The 23,242-nt window shown below is 40.1% G+C and overlaps 1 protein-coding gene across 1 annotated transcript; it reads left to right on the top strand.

Moving 5' to 3' along the window:
• Positions 1-782: 782 nt before the first annotated feature.
• On the top strand, positions 783-22,379 carry LOC148312745 (solute carrier family 12 member 9). The gene is made up of 17 exons (XM_088273724.1): positions 783-1,371; positions 4,128-4,253; positions 5,090-5,224; positions 5,926-6,060; positions 6,706-6,899; positions 8,353-8,566; positions 9,517-9,696; positions 11,240-11,329; positions 11,972-12,161; positions 12,723-12,924; positions 13,215-13,445; positions 14,555-14,703; positions 16,504-16,674; positions 18,946-19,124; positions 19,899-20,065; positions 20,149-20,249; positions 21,455-22,379. The coding sequence occupies exons 1-17, from the start codon at positions 1,236-1,238 to the stop codon at positions 21,780-21,782; spliced, it is 2,928 nt and encodes a 975-aa protein (XP_088129850.1). The 5' UTR covers positions 783-1,235; the 3' UTR covers positions 21,783-22,379.
• The last annotated feature ends 863 nt before the right edge of the window (positions 22,380-23,242 follow it).

Here is a 23,242-nt window from a genome sequence, read left to right as displayed (position 1 = left end):
TAGTTCTGCCAATAAATACATACAAAATTAGCACATTTTAGAAGCAGAGGGTACATACATAATAACAAAAATGATATTTTTAGGATAATTTTACCTCAAGAATACTTGTATTATACCCAGTACTGTAGTCGTTAACTTCACAAAGGGTTTAATTTTTAATCGTATGATACTTTTGGAGACTCTTACAATACGTTATCCATACGAATATAGCAGAGGGCATATGATTCTTGTTTGCATATGTGTATAATTAACTTTAACTGTATCATAATATGTCAATAACATAAACAGTTTTGGTATATTTTACCACAGTATCTACGCAAAATACCAAAAAAAATGTACTACTTTATAACATAAAAAGTGTTTTCTCAGTTATTAAAATAAGATCGACAATAACTTTGGATGTCTTGTTGACAATACAAGCATCGGAAATCGAATCCAAGCTTTATGCACGTATACTTGAAACCTGGATCTTTAGATCAGTGAATTAAAATGGAAATTTATTCCTAAGAATAACAATTTGAGCCAAACCACTACAAGTAAACAAATAAATTATTAAAATTGTGGACGAATATATCTAAATAGGTATTTATAAATATTTTAAATATGTTTACCCCGGGGAATCGAACATGAGACCTCACTGTGTACGTGATAACCTCTACACTACGGAAGAGAACCTTGTTTATAATAAATTAATTCATTGGCATTGTTATTTTACTTGAAAACCCCTGTCTGATCAACCTTATCGCATGATTCATCCAAACGTTATCACCACAGAAATCTGTGCAGTATTCGCTATTCGGAAACAGAAATTAGTCCTTGTTTGACAGTTGTGAGTTGTGACAAAGTTATCGTATGTTGAAGATAATAAAAATAAACAATTAACAATTTTAAAAGTTGTTCAAAATTTAACCCTTGAATCTAAACGTTTTGAGCTATTCTTCCGGTGACTTTTGACCTTAAACAAACTGAAATGAATTGTGTTATAACAGTATTATCGAACTGTGTTTATAATCAGTGAACAATAACACCATTCAAAACTTATTTCAGTCGTTTCATTTAGACGAATCAAGCCTATTTTTAATTTTGTATGTTTGCGATAAATACTGACAAATTTAACCGCATTGAGTTTTGACTTTAGTAAATAATGAAATATTGCAATGAGTAATTCCAGGAAGTGATGAGGTGTCCCGCTAACTCGATAGCCTTTGTATTGTTTGACACTTATTATTTTCAAAATGTCGGGCTTAGACCCTTTAACTTCCACAAGTATCAATAATGATGAAGGGACGAGGCGAAACGGATGCTGTACAAGTTTTGTGTCGTTTTTTAAGTGTAGTAAAGGACCTTCCAACAATAGATCGGCGGATGGAGGTGAGTACCTAGCTAATTAAATTTTATAATTTTAAATTTTCAATTAAATTTCATAATTGGAACATAAAAATGTGGTCTTTATAAATTTGAAAACAAAACACTAACAACTCTTCTGTCATTGTGACATTTGTGTTGCGATAACCTAAAATGGGCGGTATTTGTTTGATTATGGTTTCGTCATTTATAAACGTGTTTTTATCTGCTTATTAGGGTATTAGTTGCAACATAAAAAGGCGTTTCTGAGACTTGAATTTTTTTGATATTTCAACTCAATTTTCAGATTATTAGGAAACCTTACAGGTTCATCTGCCATTGGGTGAGACAAATATAGATGTATTCTTTTGTTTTTTTACGCAAATTTGTAGCGCAACCGATAAACCGCAATAAAACGATGATGAATTTAAAAAGTGATGCGAGCAGGCAAACTTTCAGCTTCGCAAATTCTCTTCTTGTGAATTTTTTTCAATGGCAGCTATCTTTGAATTTATTCTTTTCAAGAATTGAATGGTATAATGCGTAAGTAAGTAGTAATTAGATCCAGGGCTGCTTGCATAGTAGGTAAATATGCTTACCATTAAACGTAGACGAATTTTAAGTTAAAAGTAGACATTTATGTATTAATTTTAAATCAAACACAGATTTTTTGAAATTCTTGGAAGTTCTATATATATGAACCAATTTTAGAAACCTTGTTCTTGAATCACTAGAGATGAACTAGATTATTAGATTATTCACTAGATGTCTCTAGTGAAGTTCTAGTAATTCAAGAACAAGGTTTCTAAAATTAGTTCATATATACAGATTTTTTGAGTCTACTAAGTTGTATTTTATTAACAAAAACACATCAAAAATTATACTGTGACAATTGTTTCGCCTTGTTAGGGTATTATCAAACGAATGTTAATACATAAATTAAAATGGAGTTCTACAAATTAAACGCCAAATCAATAAATAAAAGTAGACATTAATATTATATATTGATATGTACAATAATACAATAATACAATATTATTTATATTATATATTGATAATACAATTTTGTCCGCCTCCGTAGTGTAATGGTCAGCACGCTCGGCTACCGTTCTGGAGGTCTCGGGTTCGATTCCCAAGGGGGGTAAAATAAATATAAGTGATTTTTTCACTGTAATATTTATTCAATATTACCATGGACTGGTACCTGAAGCGGAGGGCTGATCACCTTTCCTTCATGTGTAAAACGATCAAGATAACACTGCGTTTATATGACACAGTGCCCTATGCACCATTGGGGTGCGGATAAGGGTTTTATATTATATTTTATGTGTACAATAAAAAACTGGAATTTTGTGTTAATAAGTATGATAATGTATTGATGTAGGTTACACACAGTGATATCACATGTCACTATGACCTCACAATTGTGACAGACTGTGTTATCACTTCATATAAGGTTAACGATTTCACACAACCTATATTCAAATACATTTAAAAAAAAAATACAACAAATAGATTATTTTGTTGCTTTGATAATTTATTTATTAACATATCACTCCTTTCAAGAATGTCATAAATCAAAAATGACAATTTTGAGTTGCGCATGTTTTCGGAATACCCAGAAAATGTACTATATCCCGGCAAAAGCGGCATATTTTTAACTTAATATTTACCCATTACAGGGCAGAAAGTGTTGTTTTTGCATTTTGAAGAAAAGTTATTGTTTAATTATTTTTTTAAATATATAAAATTAAACCCTTATCCGCACCCAAATGGTACATAGGGCACTGTGTCATATAAACGCAGTGTTATCTTGATCGTTTATACATGAAGGAAAGGTGAACTGCCCTCCGCTTCAGGTACCAGTCCATGGTAATATTGAATAAATATTACAGTGAAAAAATCACTAATATTTATTTTACCCCACTTGGGAATCGAACCCGGGACCTCCAGAACGGTAGCCGAGCGTGCTGACCATTACACTACGGAGGCGGACTAATATACTAATTATTTTTCAAATGGAGAAAAACCTTCAACGTTCATGCATCTCCTCATACATACCCGCCGATTATTACGACTCCTAACCTGACCACTTTCAAGTATTTGGCATACCTGATTGTGCCATGTTTTTCTCGGTCTTCCTCTGCTTCTTTTCCCACTAACATTCGCCTCATAAATTTGTTTTACCGTTCTTTCCTCACTCATACGTTCCACATGCCTAAACCATCTCAACACACCTTTCTTAATTTTATCGATAATGCTTATCTCAGCCTTGCATTCTTTCCTTGAACAAATAATGTCATCTTTATTAGTGGTGCAATGGGTTAAATATATTTTTTCTATATATTTTCGACGTAATGAATTTGGCAAACATGAAAATGAAGGAAACATTTTTAGTAGCAATTGAGACATTTCTATAATATGAGAACTCTTTACTTTTCTTTTGGCAAAATACACATCAGGGCCTTAGACATTGTTTACTTCGAATAAATTACTGCTGAGTAAAATTTGACAATTGATTCCACAGAAATTAGAATGAACACATGAAGAAATGTCATTCAAAAGTACCTACTCATTCGTTCTACATGCCCAAACCATCTCAACACACCTTTCTTAATTTTATCGATAATGCTTATCTCAGCTTTGCATTCCTTCCTTATTTCACTATTCGAACATCTATCATACATAGTTTTTTCGCACATTTTTCTGAACAAACTTCTTTATTTGAGCGTGGTAAATTTTTCCTCCAAGCGTCAATAACAGATTTTGTTGAATGTTTTCAGGCTATGTGGAGTTTGGGGACATGCGATGCGAGACGGAGGGACTGGCCCAGAAGGTCGGCACCTTCGCCGGAGTGTTCTGCCCGGTGGTCCTCTCCATGTTCAGCGCCCTGGTCTTCATCCGGATGGGTAAGACATTTTTCTAATTTATTTTTTATTGTCCGCCTCCATAGTGTAATGGTTGGCACGCTCGGCTGCCGTTCTGGAGGTCCCGGGTTCGATTCCCAGGGGGGGTCAAATAAATATAAGTGATTTTTCACTCTAATATTTATTCCATATTACCCCGGACTAGTACCTGAAGCGGAGGGCTGATCACCTTTCCTCCATGTGTTGACGATCAAGATAACACTGCATTTGTATGATGTAGTGCCCTATGCACCATTGGGGTGCGGATAAGGGTTTGAATGAATGAAAGAATATTTTTATACCCTTATCCGCACTCATCTGGTGCATAGGAGACCGCATCATACTATGCATACACATAGGGCGTTTGTCCACTACACGGAATTTTACCGTCTGACACATCAGTTAGCGTTTTATAATGACGATTGGCTTGGATTGGCTTGTGCTTTTGTCCATCTTTCTTCGGATCGGAGCTCTTGATCGCTGCGTGAACACGTTTCGCATAAATTCCATCACGCTAAACAGTTTTAGTCGCTTTCATTTTTCAAAATTGGACTGCCGGACGGTGAAATTCCAAGTAGCAGACAAGCGCCCATACAGTGTTCTTTTTACCTTTATTTTGACATCTCAACATAGACAGAGATGAAAATGGAAGTCCGGGTATTTACGGGGCTTATGACCTGGTTAAGTGATCACTTTACACACATGCAACACTCACAATGAAGAGATTTAAATATTTTTTTGTTATACCCTTTTCCGCACCCGATGGTGCATAGGGCACTGCAACGTAATTTTTTTAAATAAATTCCTGGTTTATTATATCAACGGGTGTCCGGTTACAGGGTTCATTATCGGCAACGCCGGCCTCCTGGTGACGCTGATGCAGTTTGGCATATCCTACCTGATCCTCATATTCACCGTCTGCTCCGTGTGCGCCATCTCCACCAACGGGGCCATCGAAGGCGGCGGAGTTTACTGTATCCATTTGCAATTACACAAAGTCAATAACTAACCTACCAACACCACACCAATACATCTTTGCAAACTCTCCCACACATTCATGCATCACCTCATATTATTTTTATTTTTTTTACTTTATTTCTTTAGTTAGCTTATTTTACATTTAATACAAACTATTATTTACACTTAATTTACATCCTATATATCGCTCACTCCTTTCCACAACTTCATATATAAAAAATTGTCAATTTTCAATTGTGCATGTTTTCGGAATGCCCAGAAAATGCACTATATCCCAGCAAAAGCGGCATACTTTTAACTTAATATTTACCCGCTACAGGGCAGAAAATGTTGTTTTTGCATTTTTAAGAAAAAGTATTGTTTAATTTTTTTTTTAAATATACTAAATATTTTTCAAATGGAGAAAAAACCTTCAAATTTTACCTAAAAAGATCTGTTGCACAGTAAAAAGTTCGATAAGTGGCTTGATATTTATTTTTAGTACATTTCATTATATTTTTAAACTTTAAAAACGATCTCTTGAAAATCAAGTTTTTTGATTTATGACATTGTTGAAAGGTGTGAGCGATATATGTAATTGATTAATTCCCTTGGATCATCTATGTAACCTTATGTGTGACTAGATGCTAGGCGCAGTCTGGCATTACATCCTCTTTGCCTACCTCTGCAAGACATTTTCCTTGACATATGCCTTCAGTCATGATAAGTAGATCTCTGGGTCCGGAATTTGGTGGAGCGATAGGAACGCTGTTTTTCTTCGCCAACATCGTCTCCTCGGCTCTCTGTTTCTCGGCGTGTACAGAGGGCATCATCGAGAACTTTGGACCCTCAGGTGACTATACAATATTCACTACTAGAACCACATGATTCTGTTAACGTGCATACAAATAAAACTGGCTTTCAAACCCCATAGAAGTCAGATTAGATATTTTTTAATGATATAACTGTTTTAAGTAGCACTGAATACCTTTCTGTATGTTTTGTCCCATGTTCTGTATGCCTCATGTTCTGTATGCCCCATGTTATGTATGCCTAATTTCAATAATCACCATGTTCTGTGTGCTCCATTTTCTGTATGGCCCATGTTCTGTATGCCTCACATTCTGTATACCTCACATTCTGTATGTCTCACATTCTGTATGCCCTATATTCTGTTTCCCTCACATTTTGTATGCCCCATGTTTTGTAAAACCCATGTTATGTATGTCTCATGCTCTGTATACTCATATTCTGTTTGACCCATGTTCTGTATGGCCCATGTTCTATATATCCCACATTCTTACTTTCTGTACGTCTCACATTCTGTATGCCCCATATTTTGTATGTCCCACATTCTGTATGCCCTACATTCTGTATTCCTTATGTTCTGGAAGCCCACATTCTGCAAGCCCCACGTTCAGTATGCCCCATATTCCGAAAGCCCCATGTGCTGGAAAGCCCCATGTTCTATAAGCCCCATGTTTTGACTTGCCCCCAGGGTACCTGGTGGACGGCCTCCCGGACGGGCACTGGTGGCGCGCGCTGTACGGCTCCATGCTGGCGCTGGCCGCCCTGGGCATCAACCTGCTGGGAGCGAGCTACTTTGCGAGAGCGAGTCTGGCCATCTGGACCGCCGTGACGCTGTCGCTGGCCAGCGTGCTCGTGTCCTTCCTCATACCGGGAGAAAAACAGGTAATGCGTGCAAATAACATTTTGACAAAAGCATTCACAACATTCTGAGTGTGTCATAGTTCATTGTGCCGCAGCACACTGGTGTACCGTGGTGATTATATGGTGTGCCGCGGAAAAAATGTCTAGTTTTACAAAAATAACACAATTGTTCCAAATTTTGATTGCCTGTGCTCAGTTAAGTAGGCTCACATTTTATGGGTAACATATTAAACATAATATGTTTAACCGGATCCACGCGGCTCGCATAAGCGTATGTGTTTTTACAAGACCTGCCCCATACGCGGCTGACATAAGCGTTTGTGTTTTCACTTTGCTCCAAGTTTCGAACCTCAGTTCAACTTGGAGAGATTTTTTCATGGAGTGGAACTTTGGATAAAATAATACGTCAATCCTCGGCCTTATGACATCTGTTGAAATATCTAACTAATAATTTGTAACATCACAAGGATAAATAAAACAACAGATCTCTGATTTTTCTTGCGGTCGTTAATTAGTCCGCGCCATAATCATGCCCTATATCTGTCTCACTCTCGACGCTACGCATCGCCAGTGGGTAAGAGTGACACACGATGCGTGCTTTGATTTATTTATGTTACGATCTAATTTGTTTATATTACGATATATTTCAAGAATAATGTGACACACGTGTATTATAGAGTACCAAAAAGGCACAATGAATCCCATTGAACGTTTTTGTTTAGGAAAATAAATCGTTTCATAACTAAATATATGATAAAAGTAATCATTTAAAAAACGGTGAAATACAGCCGCGCACGAGCGTCTCTTAGGAACAAAGTTAACGCGTTTAAAAGGTTAATGTGTTACCATAATATGGTAAATATGCACCTCTGAAAAATCGGGATAAAATTTTGTTTAACATTTTCAGTAAATATCACAACTTAGTTTTTAAAAAAAAAAATTGCTTTGCAAGAGAAGGTCTGTCACGAAGCCTAGATGCTTCTATATTGGATGTGTCGGGTTGTGGTCCCGTGGTTAGTGTCGCGGGCTCTTGAGTCAGAGTTACTCAGTTTGAACCCACTCTACCACAATTTGATACCTATTTCTAATAATGAGCCGCTTAGGCTCACAGAAATGGTATGGAATTGAAATATTTGTGTAAATAAGAAAAACACACAAATATTTCTCTTTTTAATAAAAAAATTACAATTATAAAAAAATTAAATAAAAACAAAAAGAAGTAAATAAATAAATAAAAAACTCTATTGTATTAACATGTAAGTATTTCGGCTCAACACAGGCTATGCATGAAAAGCCGTTATACATATAATTAATAAAATGTAAAAAAATGTATCTTTGTACCTAAAATTAAAATAAAATTAAAAAAATAAATCTCATGACTCTTCACAACTGAATAAACGAGAGCCATCTATGGGTGGATTGAGAAAGTTTTTATTTACCCCTATTATCATTCAAAGTCCTAATTCCACCGCAGATCCTGATCCCGGAGTCCAACACCCTGGTGAACAGGACCCTCGGGCCCGTGATGGCCAACTACACGGGAATCGCTGCCCGCACCCTGTCGGACAACCTGTGGCCGTCGTACGGGCGCGACTACAGCAGCGACGGGGCGGGCGTCGACTTCGCCACCGTGTTTGGCGTTCTATTCTCTGGAGTCACGGGCGTCATGGCCGGCGCTAACATGAGCGGTCAGTGAATGCAAACCAATCAATTTTTGTTTGTCTACTATTATGCGTCATCCGCCTCCGTAGTGTGGTGGTTAGCGTATCTGGCTACGGTGCTGGAGGTCCCGGGTTTGATTCTCAAGAGAGTCAAAATAAATATTAGCGATTTTTCAGTCTTATATTTATTTAATATTACCCTGGACTGGTATCTGAAGCGGAAGGCTGATCATCTTTCCTTTGTGTATTTAACGACAAGATAACACTGCTTCTTTATGATGCAGTGCCCTATGCACCGTTGAGTGCCGATAAGAGTTAGAATGCATCATCTGCCTCCGTAGTGTAATGGTTTGCGTTTTTAGCTACCATACTGGATGTCCCGGGTACATAGGGTACTGCATAATTTTGACGCAGTGTTATCTTGATCGTTACTTACATGAAGGCCGGTGATCACTCTTGCGCTCCAGGAACCAGTCCAGGGAAATATTGGATAAATATTAGAGTGTAAAATCACTAATATTTATTTACACCCCCCCTGGGAATCGAACCTGGGACCTCCGGCACGGTAGCTAAACACGCTAACCATTACGCCAAGGAGGCGGACTTGATCTTATATGAGGGCTTAATGTAGGGTTATCCGCCTCCGTAGTGAATGGTCAGCACGCTTGGCTACCGTTCTGGAGGTCCCGGGTTCGATTCCCAGCGGGGGTCAAATAAATATAAGTGTTTTTTTCACTGTAATATTTATTCAATATTACCCTGGACTGGTACCTGAAGCGGAGGGCTGATCACCTTTCCTTCATGTGTAAAACGATCAAGATAACTCTGCGTTTATATGACGCAGTACCCTATGCACCATTGGGGAGCGGATTAAGGTTTTATTATTTATTATTTAATGTAAGAGAGGGTAAATAGTGAAATATTTCTTTAATTTTTCTTTTCGACTGTTCACGCAACAATGGTCCTTATTTGTGCAGGGGAGTTGAAGAGTCCGGGGCGTAGTATCCCCCGCGGGACGCTCGCCGCACTGGTGTTTACTGGGCTCACCTACGTGGGCCTGTCGCTGCTGACGGCCGCCTCGTGTTCGCGTGACCTGCTGCAGAACAACTACATCTACATGCTCCCCATCAACGTGTGGCCGCCCTTTGTAGCCGTGGGTCAGTATCCGTCATATGCTTTCCTCAACTATTGATGCTTTGCCCCCATTTCGGCTTTCAAAAACAACAGCAGGAGTCTGAAACCTGTCCAACATCGGATTTTTGTTAGTTCAGAAGAAACCTCTTACGAGAGGTGGTATCATACATCGCTCACTCCTTTCAAGAACGTCATAAATCAAAAAACTTGATTTTTCAGTAGAAAGTTTTTAAAGTTTAGCAATATAATACAATGTGTTAAAAATGAATATCAAGCCACTTATTGAACTTTTTACTGTGCAACAGATCTTTTTAGATAAAACCTGAATGTTTTTTCTCCATTTGAAAAATATTAAGTAAATTTCAAAAAATACTTAAACAATACCTTTTCTTCAAAATGCAAAAACAACACTTTCTGCCCTGTAGCGGGTAAATATTAAGTTAAAAATTTGCCGCTTTTGCTGGGATATAGTACATTTTTTGGGCATTCCGAAAACATGCACAACTGAAAATTGATGATTTTTTGATTTATGACGTTCTTGAAAGGAGTGAGCGACATGATAAATTACATCATTCTTCAGTAATTTCTTCTCTGTCCAAGCGGCCAGACTATGGAATGAATTACCTCTCCGCGTAAAATTAGACCTTCTCTAATAACTTTTAAGAAACGTCTGAGACATTACTATCTATCATTAGAATCCTAACTGTCCATCAAGCTAGGACACAAAATACCAAACCATCTTCTAGTGGAACGGAAAGCCAGTTGACGGCAGTTAGCAGTCCGGCTTCTCCTGAGGAGTGCAGCGTGGTTTCCTCCCAGCAATGAGTAAATGCTGAAAAGTTCCTGATTGGCCCACACTAGATTATCTAGAAGAAACGAAAAAACACTTAATGATCTAATAAACCTTACACATGCATAATAAGCAAGGTAAATAATAACATTTTGAGTGTGTCCAAATACTTGTTCACAATATCTGGATTATCTCCAACTACAGGAGTTATTTTTTGACATCTCATCAAAGATGAAGAAGAATATGGAAGTCTGGGCATTTACGGGGCTGACGACCGTCATAGGCTGGTTTAAGTGATCAATTTACACACGTGTAACATTCACCAATTCTACCCATTATTGACAACCACACTACTCAAATTCTTGGAAGTTCTATATATATGAACCAATTTAGAAACCTTGTTCATGAATCACTAGAACTTCACTAGAGACATCTATTGGTGAGATGTGATTTATGAACAAGGTTTCTAAATTGGTTCAAATATATAGAACTTCCAAGAATTTGAGTAGTGTGGCTGTCAATAATGGGTAGAATTGGTGAATGTTACACGTGTGTAAAGTGATCACTTAAACCAGCCTATGACGGTCGTCAGCCCCGTAAATGCCCAGACTTCCATATTCTTCTTCATCTTTGATGAGATGTCAAAAAATAATAGGTAAATAATAAATGTACCTAGCAAAGAATTAAAATTGAAAATAAGAATTTTTACTCTAGTTCTAAATGGGAAATTAATGAAATATCTGACTAATAATTGTTCCATCTTGTCTGTTTTCTAGGCGTCTTGACGGCCACATTCTCAGCTGGACTCTCCAATATGATTGGTGCCTCCAGGGTGCTAGAAGCTCTCGTTAAAGACAACATCTTTGGTAATTGTTACTGTATTCTAAAATATGCGTGAGACTGTGTCCCTGTCTCTTTTAGAACACGGTGGTGGATTGTACACACTGGTTAGTAGAAGTATTAACTTACATGCCCCGCTGACAGTGATAGGGGGGTATTACATAGTAATATTTTTTTATAGTAATATTAATAGATGGGTCCGAATGTAAAACAGACTATACCAGTTTCTATATCAGACCTGGGAATGTGGTAGGAGCTTTCAAAGAAAAAAAAACAAAAGTTTTTTTCCCCAGGTTTAATGCTGCATCTCTTCATTTTCGCGTGTTATGTCGGCTCCCCCCTTAGCCGACTAACACTCGAGAGTATGTGTCTTTGTCTCGGGTAGATCTAAACAGCACCTAGACGGTCCTGATCTCCGTCCAATCTCGTAAACAGTATACCGGAGCCAGGAGATCTGCCTTCTGCCCACACCTCATCAACCCTTTATTAGGTGCAATAGCTCGTACTTGTCTCCTCTCAGCACATGCCCCAGATAGGACACCTTTGATATCAGTCAGCAACTGTCTTCCTCCTCTTGATCTTTGGAGCACATTGACGTTGCTGACCTCGTCAGTCCATGGATGTCTGATGTGGCCATCTGTTTGATTTGAGCATGTTATGTCGTGCAGGTGGCGTGCTGCGTTGGTGCGGCAACGCGGCGGTGTGCGTGGTGGTGTCGTGGGCGGGCGCGCAGGTGGCGCTGCTGGGCGGCTCGCTGACGGCCATCGCGCGCGCCAACTGCGCCCTGTTCCTGCTGTCCTACCTGGCCGTCAACCTGGCCTGCCTGGCGCTGGAACTGGCCGGAGCGCCCAACTTCAGGTGGGCTCCGTACCCAGCACCTTCTCATACAGTAAAACCTCGATACAATGCACTAATAGGGGAGAGGGTGTCCTTAAAGCCCAAAGTCCGTTGTCTACAAATTCTTTCTTTTCCTTTTAACCCTTATCCGCACCCAAAGGTTTCTATTTTCTATGATCCATTTCCTGCAGGCCGCATTTCTATGAACTGCATCATAGAAATGCAGTGTTATCTTGATCGCTTAACACACGAGGGAAAGGTAATTAGCCTTCCACTTCAGGTATCAGGCCAGGGTAGTATTGAATAAATATTTGAGTGAAAAATCACTTTACTTGCCCTATTTGACATATTTATTTGACCCCACCCTAAGAATTGAACCTGGGCCCTTCAGTACGGTAGCCAAGCGTGCTGACCATTACACTACAGAGGCGAACAAAAATAAATAGGTTTTTATCATATATATTTTATTTGACCAGTCACCGGGTTTTGTCGTTACCAACATCATCAAACATATCAATCACTATTCTCCACACTACTCTGGTTCTCCAACTAACCAATAGTTTTTCACATTAACGTCCTCAGACCGACGTTCATCTGGTTCTCGTGGCACTCGGCGCTGTGCGGGCTGCTGGGCGCGCTGGCCATGATGTTTGTGGCGGCGTCGGCCCTGGCCGCGCTGGCGCTCATCCTGTGCCTGTGCCTCGTCATCGCGCTGCACCTTGCCTCGCCTGCCGCCGCCGCCGCGCCGTGGGGCTCCATCTCGCAGGCGCTCATCTTCCACCAGGTCACACCGACTTCCCATCAACCTATCTTTATCCTTGTAACCCATACTGATCATTAAAAAATTAGAAGTGATCCGAAGCGGGGTACCAAACGACCCCAGTTCATATTTGTATGGAAATCCTAGTACGCAACTCAAGAGTCACAAATTCCACGTCCTTCCCAACGCGCAGCCGTGCGCCGACTAAGTGAGAACGAGACGATAAGTGATGGACCAGAATTGGATGAAAAGAAAGCTGAAGTAACTAAGTATAATTTGAAGTATGGTGTTGATTGTGATGTGTGGTATTGCAGGTGCGCAAGTACCTGTTGCTGCTGGACGCGCGCAAGGAGCACGTCAAGTACTGGCGGCCGCAGGTGCTGCTGCTGGTGGGCAGCGTGCGGGGCGCGCCCGCGCTCGCGCGCTTCTGCAACCAGCTCAAGAAGGGCGGCCTGCTCGTGCTGGGCCACGTGGCGCGCGCCCCCGCCGCGCCCGCGCCCCCGCCTCCCCTGCGCGCCTGGCTGCAGCTGGTCGACCACCTCAAGGTACCGCACGCACTCCTACTGTCCTCCGAACTCCGTGGACAGCTCCGTGAACTCGGTGCACCAATGAGTCCCTTCGCCAGGAACTACACATTCAGATGACTTGACTATGGCCAGTGTCTACATGACGAATTCTTTAGTTCTTCGGACACGTTAGGTCCACTTGGTTGTTGCAGCACCTTGCCCGGTTTTATCTTCTGTCCAAGATATATAGACGAATACATATTGCTCACTCCATTTAAAAACGTCATATATCTAAAATCTGGCGGTGTCAAAAGTCTGCGTAATCGGAGGGCATGTATGACTAGATGTATGGATGTGAAGGAGGCGAGGAGTGTATGTCAGGACAAAAGAGTGTGGCTTTCCATCCTCTCTGCCTACCCCTGCGGGGAAACGGCGTGATGGTTGTAGTAGTAGTAGTAGTAGTATATATCAAAAAACTTGATTTTTCAGGAGATTGTTTTTAATAAAACTAAATAACTAACTAACTAACCATCACGCCGCTTCCCGCAGGGTAGGCAGAGAGAATAGAACGCCACACCACTCTGTCTTTGCAAACATTCTTCGCTTCTTCCACGTTCATGCATCTCCTCATACATACATTGTTTTTAAAGTTTAAAAATATAATAAAATGTATTAAAAAATAAATATCAAGCCACTTATTGAACTTTTTACTGTGCAACAGATCTTTTTAGGTAAAACCTGAATGTTTTTTCTCCATTTGAAAAATATTTATTTTATTAAAAAAAATAATCAAACAATACCTTTTCTTCAAAATGCAGAAACAACACTTTCTGCCCTGTAGCGATAAAATATTAAGTTTAAAATATGCCGCTTTTGCTGGGATATAGTACATTTTCTGAGCAATCCGAAAACATGCACAACTGAAAATTTAGGATTTTTGAAATATGACGTTGTTGAAAGGAGTGAGCGATATATCTAGGACAGTATTTCAATGTTCCTGATATCTTCATTTCTTACTTTATCCATCAGGCTTAAACCAAGCGTGGATCTTTCTATGCATCATTGTACACTTACACTACTTCCTGACTGCTAGTTTCGGAATAAGCATTCCATCATCAGGTGGTCATCATCAATGTTGTTGGCCGCAGATCAAGGCGTTTGTGGAGCTGTGCCAGGCCGGCTCCTTCCGCGAGGGCGCCCGCCAGCTCGCCAACCTGAGCGGCCTGGGGGCCATGAAGCCCAACACCGTCATGCTGGGCTTCCACGACGACGCCCCGCCCGTGGACTTCTTCTCCAGGTAGAGTTGTCGCCGGTTAAGGATGCCAACCTGACCCTGGTGAAAAAATATTAATATATTCGTTTGAACCCTTATACGCACCCCAATGGTGCATAGGGCACTGCATCATATAAACGCAGTGTTATCTTGATCGTTAACACACGAAGGAAAGGTGATCAGCCCTCCGCTTCGGGTACATTAGAATTTATTTTTAACATTATTTACTCAAGTTTTGATCTGAACATTGGCACCAGGATAGGAATGCAACAGTTTAATAGACGTCCGCAGCGTAATGGTTAGCTACCGTGCTGGAGGGCCCGGGTTCAATTCCCAGGGTGGCGATAATAAATATTTGTGATTTTACCCACTAATATTTATTTAATATTACCCCGGACTGGTACCTGAAGCGGAGGGCTGATCACCTTTCCTTCGTGTGTTAACGATTAAGATAACACTGCGTTTATATGATGCAGTGCCCTATGCACCATTGGGGTGCGGGTAAGGGTTTGATTCCGATTCTGATAATAGACGTCTGATTTTTCGTCTGAGAGATGCGTTTAATATAAAAACGCAGAAGATATAAGTTCCTATTAGACACAAAGGAACATTTAAAAGAAGTATTTTAACTATTTTTCAGTTTTATTATAAATATAAATATTTTTCGTCAGTGTTTGATAATGATAAGACAAAACGCGTCACATATTGTCATATAATATATATGTAAAATTCAATCCAATGACCTTGTTTAATTTTAAATATGTTACCCATTGAGTTGGCAAAAGAAGGATGAAAGAAGACTGAATGCAGTTGAAATGCGATCCCTCAGACGAATGTGTAGCAAAACGATGTTTGATAGATGTTCGAATGATGAAATACGGAAAGAATGTAAGGCTGAGATAAGCATTATCGATATAATTAAGAAAGGTGTGTTGAGATGCTTTGGACATGTCGCTCACTCCTTTCAAGAACGTCATAAATCAAAAAACTTGATTTTTCAGGAGAACGTTTTTAAAGTTTAAAAATATAACACAATGTGTGAAAAATAAATATCAAGCCACTTATTGAACTTTTTACTGTGCAACAGATCTTTTTGGGTAAAACCTGAAGGTTTTTTCTCCATTTGAAAAATATTTAGTTTATTTGAAAAATAATTAAACAATACCTTTCCTTCAAAATGAAAAAACAACATTTTGTGCCCTGTAGCGGGTAAATATTAAGTTAAAAATATGCCTCTTTTTCTGGGATATAGTACATTTTCTAGGCATTCTGAAAACATGCATAACTCAAAATTGAAGATTTTTGATTTATGACGTTCTTGAAAGGAGTGAGCGATGTGGAACATATGAGTGAAGAAAGAACGATGAAACAAATTTATGAGGCAAATGGAGTTGGAAAAAGAATCAGAGGAAGACCGAGGAAAACTTGGCACAATCAGGTATGTCAAACACTTGAAAGCGGCCGGGTCAGGAGTCGTAATAATCGTCGGGTATGTATGAGGAGATGCATGAATGTAGAAGAGGCGAAGAATGTTTGCAAAGACAGAGTGGTGTGGCGTTCGATTCTCTCTGCCTACCCCTGCGGAGAAGCGGCGTGATGGTTAGTTTGTTAGTTACTTTTACCCAAAAATTTGAAATGAAATTCTACCAACTGTCTGCAGTTACAATAAAAAACTTTCTGCAGTTATAAATATATAATATCTTTCATATCAAATATAAATATCTTTCATACATCGTTCGAGAGAGGTGGCATTCGGAGCGCATTCAGTATACTTTGAGAAGCTCACATGTGGCAGAATGGTGACGCGTGGTGTTGCGTTTGCAGGGCGGACTCGCCGTTCCACAGCCCGGCGCTGCAGGCCGCGTTTCCGCCGGCGGAGCGCGTGCTGGCGGGGCCCGCGGAGTACGTGGCGCTGCTCACCGACGTGCTGGCCATGGACAAGGGGCTCTGCGTCTGCCGGCACTTCCACCAGCTGGACATGGCGCTCGTAGAGAGGTGAGTGACTCCTCCATCATTCAATTAAATTAAACTCAATTTATTCAATAATTAACACATTGTAGTCGGGTGCTTCGAAAAATAGACTCTAGCCTATAGCGGACGTTTTTCGTGATTAGCGCAAAAATATATCGCTTTCTTAAAATTGACACAATTTCTAAACCAAATAATAATTTCAATTAAAATTTTCAAAGAAATCATTTATGACATTTGATCATCAAAAATAAATTATAATCATAATTTTTAATTAAGTATTCCGTATTTCACAATTTTAGAAGCATTGTAAACTATAAAAAATAGTCTTCCCCTCCGAGGTATCATTCCCTATACAATGCTAATATATTCAAATAATAACATACCAAACAGTAAACAAAACAGTGCGAGCGGTATGAAAAATAGTCCAATACGTGAAATGACTCAAACTAAACTGGAGATTGAGATCGCATAAAAACTCTAGATTTCTGGCGATGCCTTTACAAGCGACACACTAGCCAATCCGGACAAGGCATCTCAAATAACGTCAACAGACTGTCGCCCAGCACCCAGGTAGCAGATTACCCTTCAACGCGTTTTATTTCACGCTGATAACAAACCCGTATATTGCCGTTTCCCGACGATAACCGACAGTCGACAAAAACGGCATTCGCCACGTCCCGCAGTTGACCGACAATCTGTGAAAAACGGCAAATGCCGTTTCCCGACGACAACGTGTTAATATATATATTATTTTGAGAAATAAAAAGACTGTTTTTTTTTATCCACTCACATTTTTACTAACCAACTTTCGGCAACAACCTGTTGCCCTCTTCAGGGTTTAATTTATAACATGTTGGGCTTCATGACAGTTGGGCTTCATGGCATTTATTTATTTATTAGTCTTAAATTAAACCCTGAAGAGGGCAACAAGTTGTTGCCAAAACTAGTTGGTTAATAAAAATGTTGTGGCTGTGAAGGCTGTGAAGCAGAAATCCGGAGAAGAATTGGAATGGCAAAATCAGCAATGTCTAGTCTGGCGAAGATATGGAAAAATCGGTCCATACTGAGGAGAACGAAAACCCGTCTTGTGAAATCTCTTGTATTCTCCATTGCGCTGTATGGAGTGGAAACATGGACACTGAGGAAAAAGGAAAGACATATGCTGGATGTGTTTGAAATGTGGTGCTGGAGGAGGATGCTGCGCATTCCTTGGACTGCAAGACGCACAAACGTCTCCATTCTCCGCGAACTGTCAGTGACAGAAAGACTCTCCACGACTTGCAGGAAAAGGATTCTGTCCTACTTTGGGCATATCGCCAGAAAGAACGAGAAGAGTCTTGAAAAACTGGTAGTAACAGGTACAGTTGAAGGCAAGCGGGCAAGAGGACGGTCTCCAACAAGATGGACAGACCAAATAAAGGAATTAACTGGATCCTCGCTAAACGCTGCCATCAAGTTGGCCCAGGACCGGGAAGAATGGAGAGGACTTGTGCACCAAGTGCCTGACATTCCAGAAGACCACGACGCTCAGCTTTGAGCAAGAAGATGAAGAAGAATAAAAATGTGAGTGGATCAAAAAACAAAGTCTTTTTATTTCTCAAAATAATATATCAATATGATCCACAAAGTTAATGCTTTCAATATTCAAAACAATTAATATATACATGGCAAACTTACATTTAAGGCGTATACATTAAAAAAATAAATTACAAAGTAAGCAAGAGTACTATTGCTAAAGATGTAGAAAAACCCGTCTGTTTTTGGTTGGTTGGAAGATATTGCTTTGTAGCAAATAAGCCCGCCAATGTACTTATTTCTTTTCTGTACATAACTTACTAACCAACTAACCATCACGCCGCTTCCGCAGGGGTAGGCAGGGAGAATAGAACGCCACACAACCCTGTCTTTGCAAACATTCTTCGCCTCTTCCACGTTCATGCATCTCCTCATACATACCCGCCGATTATTACGACTCCTAACCTGACCACTTTCATGTATTTGGCATACCCTTTCGTGCCAAGTTTTTCTCGGTCTTCCTTTGCTCGCCAAGATGTAAACCCTGTCAATACCCAGACTTCTATTCTTCTTCATCTATGTTGAGATATCAATACATGAATAACTCCTAAGTGAACGAACCCAGACTTGTGAACAAAGATTTGTAAGGATTTAACACAGTCAAAATATTGTAAAAAAATAATAGTCTTAATTCAGATTTTCAAATTCATTAATGGATGGCCGTATCTAGAATAAGAACGAGTTATTTTCTCGGTAAGAATGATGAAATGTGGTGTCCAGGGCATCCGGAGTGAAGTACATCGACATCTGGCTGACGGACTTCATCCGGCCGAGCGTCGGGGACCCCTTCTCCGTGGCGGGCCTGTTCCTGCTGCAGCTCGCCTGCATCCTCGGCACGCAGACCAGCTGGAAGCGGCTCAAGCTGAGGGTCATGCTCACCGACACTCCGCCGCGACAGGGTGAGTAGAGCTATCCATAAACGCCCTCCAAGGAAGGGTTTTGTTTAAAAACTGGATGCTATAGTTACTTCACAAAATTATCAACAGATGGCTCTTCCATCTGAGACGCAAATGCGATTGTTACAACACTGCGTATATATTATTTTTTTGACATCTCATCAAAGATGAAGAAGAATATGGAAGTCTGGGCATTTACGGGGCTGATGACCGCCATAGGCTGGTAATATACTAATAAAAGAGTTTCTGCTCAATAAAAAGCTTCTTTTCATCTCACCAATAGATGTCTCAACGTTTCAAAATTGGTTCATATATAGAGACCTTTTAAGAATTTGAGTAGTGTGGTTGTCAATAATGGGTAGAATTGCCGAATGTTACACGTGTGTAAAGTGATCACTTAAACCAGGGGGGGCTATTTTTATGGGGCTATGTTAAATCTGTTGTTCGCCTTCGTAGTGTAATAGTCAGCGCGCTCCAATGGTGCATAGGGCACTGCGTCATATAAACGAAGTGTTTTCTTGATCGTTTACGCATGAAGGAAAGGTGATCAGTCCTCCGCTTCAGGTACCAGTCCAGGGTAATATTGAATAAATATAACAGTGAAAAAATCACTTGTATTTATTTCACCCCCCTTGGGAATCGAACCCGGGACCTACAGAACGGTAGCCGAGCATGCTGACCATTACACTACGGAGGCGGACATGTACATAATAAGCAAGGTAAATAATAAATGCAAAAAAAAAAAAGATGTTGATCTTCAACTGTGACAATTTGCAGGCAGCTCCGCCAACGCGACGTCATCGACCGGCGACGAAGGGACACTCAGCGGCAGCGACGGGGAGAGGGAGGCGGCCGTGGCCCGCCTGGCTCGCTCCTCGCTGCCCACGCAAGCCCGCCTGGCGCAACTCCTCAAGCTGCTGCGGATCCAGGCCGTGGTGTGCCAGGTAACCGGAGCCACCCCGACTCACCGCACGTCCCCATCGGACTATCACTGACTTGTGTATGTTTACGGCTGTCTCTCTTGCAGGTGGATGAATGGACGGACCGGGTGGAGGAACTCAGGTGGGCCGGGAGAGACGGCTCTCCGGACGGGAGCAAGTATGACATCCCTCTCAACTACATCCGGGGGTATGTACATATAGGGTTTTCCATTAAAGGTGACACATCGCTCACTCCTTTCAAGAACGTCATAAATCAAAAAATTTGATTTTTCAGGAGAACGTTTTTAAAGTGTAAAAATATAGTACAATGTATTAAAAATAAATATCAAGCCACTTACTGAACTTTTTACTGTGCAACAGATCTTTTTAAGTAAAACCTGACAGTTTTTTCTCCATTTGAAAAATATTTAGTTTATTTAAAAAAATAATTAGACACTACCCTTTCTCCAAAATGCAAAAACAACTCTTTCTGCCCTGTAGCGGGTAAATATTAAGTTAAAAGTATGCCGCTTTTGCTGGGATATAGTACATTTTCTGAGCATTCCGAAAACATGCACAACTGAAAATTGACGAATTTTGATTTATGACGTTCTTAAAAGGCGTGAGCGACATATTCTCACTATTATTCATATTTAAAGCATTACTTTGTGGTTAGTCATTGATGCCCATTTAACCTTCCCCTCCCGGTGATATGTATTTACTGCAACTAGACTTTTCAAATGAGAATATCAACATAAAATATAATAGATACGGGCCTAGAATTTTTGTACTCCTCCGTAATATAATTATGTATCACATGAAAGTATTATAATATAAAGTTATTCATTTTCAGCGAGGGAAATAAATAATTTGTGAATAAAATCACCAATACACAAACGTTTCTGTGTGTGCGCATGTGGCATGCTTTGTAAGTATACACGCATGTCGTAACGTGTTTACCACGCCAGTAGCAAGCAGATCATCTTGCGCGACGGTCGTGTCGCCACGCCAATGATTTCGGTTATTTGCGATGTATTTTTTTTCTCGTTTTCAGATAATACCAGAGCTAAAATTACAAAATTGCTACATTTCGACTTGAACTATTAATAAAAGCAACATTCAGGAATAGTCACATTTTTCCAGTTTTTAAACCACATTTTCATATGGTGTACTAAATACATATCACCCGAACGTGCGGGAGTTTTCAGCATCGTAAGGGAAGGGTTAAAAAATTTCACCTTCTGAAGCCGGAAAGCTTTAAACGCCATTAACTTAAACCAACCTATGACGGTCGTAACCCCGTAAATACCCAGACTTCCATATTGTTCTTCATCTATATGGAGATGTCAAAAATACCTTATTACAAATTGCACATATAATTTCTTTCATTTCTGTATTCATGTCGTGTTGCAGAGTCAACGAGATGATCAGGGCCAACTCCAAGGAGACTGCCGTGATATTCATGCTACTGCCTCCGCCTCCGGAGCCTTCGTACCCCGACTCCGACCCCCCTTCTAGAACACTCCGGGACCCCTTCGGGCTGGAAGCCCCGGACGGCTCCGGCAGCCCGCAGCGCCAGTTCTGCAACGGGCTGGAGGACCTGAGGTCCATGGAGGCCCGGCTGGCGCGGGAGTGCCCGGAGCGCGTGGCCTACCTCGGCCTGCTGAAGAGTCTCACCGAGGAGCTGCCGCCGACCGTCTTGGTGCACGGCCTCAAGACGGTCACTTCCACCCTTTTATAATGCATATCAAGATCGATGCATAGTCAATTTTGGCTTGTGCGGAATGTCAATTATAGATATTTTTATTAAATTATGATGGATTTGCTCCAAGGGAGCTATTTGTATTACGAAATATGGAAGAAAATTTATATTTAGATGGATTTACAGACGTCTAGAGGGTACTTGCAAGGCCTACACTGAATGGATTATATCATTAAAGGTGGGGACTGACCGGAGCATTTGGTCGTAACGTAACACGTTACGATGCGAGTATTCAGGCAGTCAGTACAGCGAGCCGAGCGCTCCATCCATAGTTTGGGATGCTCGGTGATGCTTGCCGCGAGCGATGTTACGACGTTACGTTACGACGAAATGCTCCGATCAGTCTCCACCTTAAGGCCCAGTATTCGATATGTCGCAACATAATTTTCTCTGAACCCAGATAATATTTTACGTAATTGTTTTTTTTCTTAAAACACTGTTTTTTGCATTGAAAAAATAAATTTTTCTTTGAAATAATTATATCGTTTCGAAAAGAAAAGAGTTATTGAAAGGTATGGAGTGAAAAAAATAATATAAAAATATATTTTCTACATGTATTATAAAAAACAAAAAAAATACATTATACATTCTTTAAAAAAATTGGGCGTGAACAGACATGAGACCTCTCCGGTGGAACGAATACGACTGACGAATGCTGGGCCTTAACATATTGTTTGCAGGAAATGCTTAAAAACTTCTTTTACATACTGTTGGTAGAGAGCAGGAGACGCTTCTAAGCGTTCTATTTGCTGACTTTTGGTAGAGTGCAAGAGACGCCTGCAAACATTGTACAGATGGGAATTGGGTGTCGCGGCTACTTGTGATTAGTATACTGAGGGTCGGGCGGCAGACTGCCAGAGTATAATTAGGGTCCTTTTCCATACTGTTGTTGGAGAGCGGGAGACGCTTGCAAGCGTTCTATTTGCTTACTTTTGGTAGAATACGAGAGATGCAAAAAGGATTGTACAGATAGGAATTGGGTTTGCGGTTACTTGTGATTAGTATACGACCCTAATAAGTATACAAATCAGGGTCAGGGTTGATGAAAAAACCGCCCGACAACAATGTGTTAATCATACCATTTTAATGAGTGGTTTTTTCCCTTGTTACGGTCCTGTTTGGTTAGTTTAAGTTGACCCGGATGTATTGTATTTTAATGTGATGTTTTTATAGTATTCCCACTTTAGTAATGTAAGAATCGAACTTTACGAATTTTATTTATGATATTTTTTAAAGTGTATACGATATTTAAAATATATTACTGATGGAAGAAATTAGAAACTGTTATATGCATACTGACATCATTATACAAATCATATATAATTCATTTTAACCTTTCTGGGAGTAAACAAACGTCGGTCCGAATTTTCCTTAACGGCGTTAACTTTGTTCCTAAGAGACGCCCGTGCGCGGCGGTATTTCGCCATTTTTTAAATGAT

The sequence above is a fragment of the Brachycentrus maculatus genome, unplaced genomic scaffold (genome assembly GCF_059751285.1).
Source record: "Brachycentrus maculatus isolate JH-2025_06_01 unplaced genomic scaffold, ASM5975128v1 h1tg000033l, whole genome shotgun sequence".
NCBI classification, from domain to species: Eukaryota; Metazoa; Arthropoda; class Insecta; order Trichoptera; family Brachycentridae; genus Brachycentrus; species Brachycentrus maculatus.
Note: the sequence above shows the minus strand (reverse complement) of the source record. Positions and strands in the feature narration are given on the sequence as shown.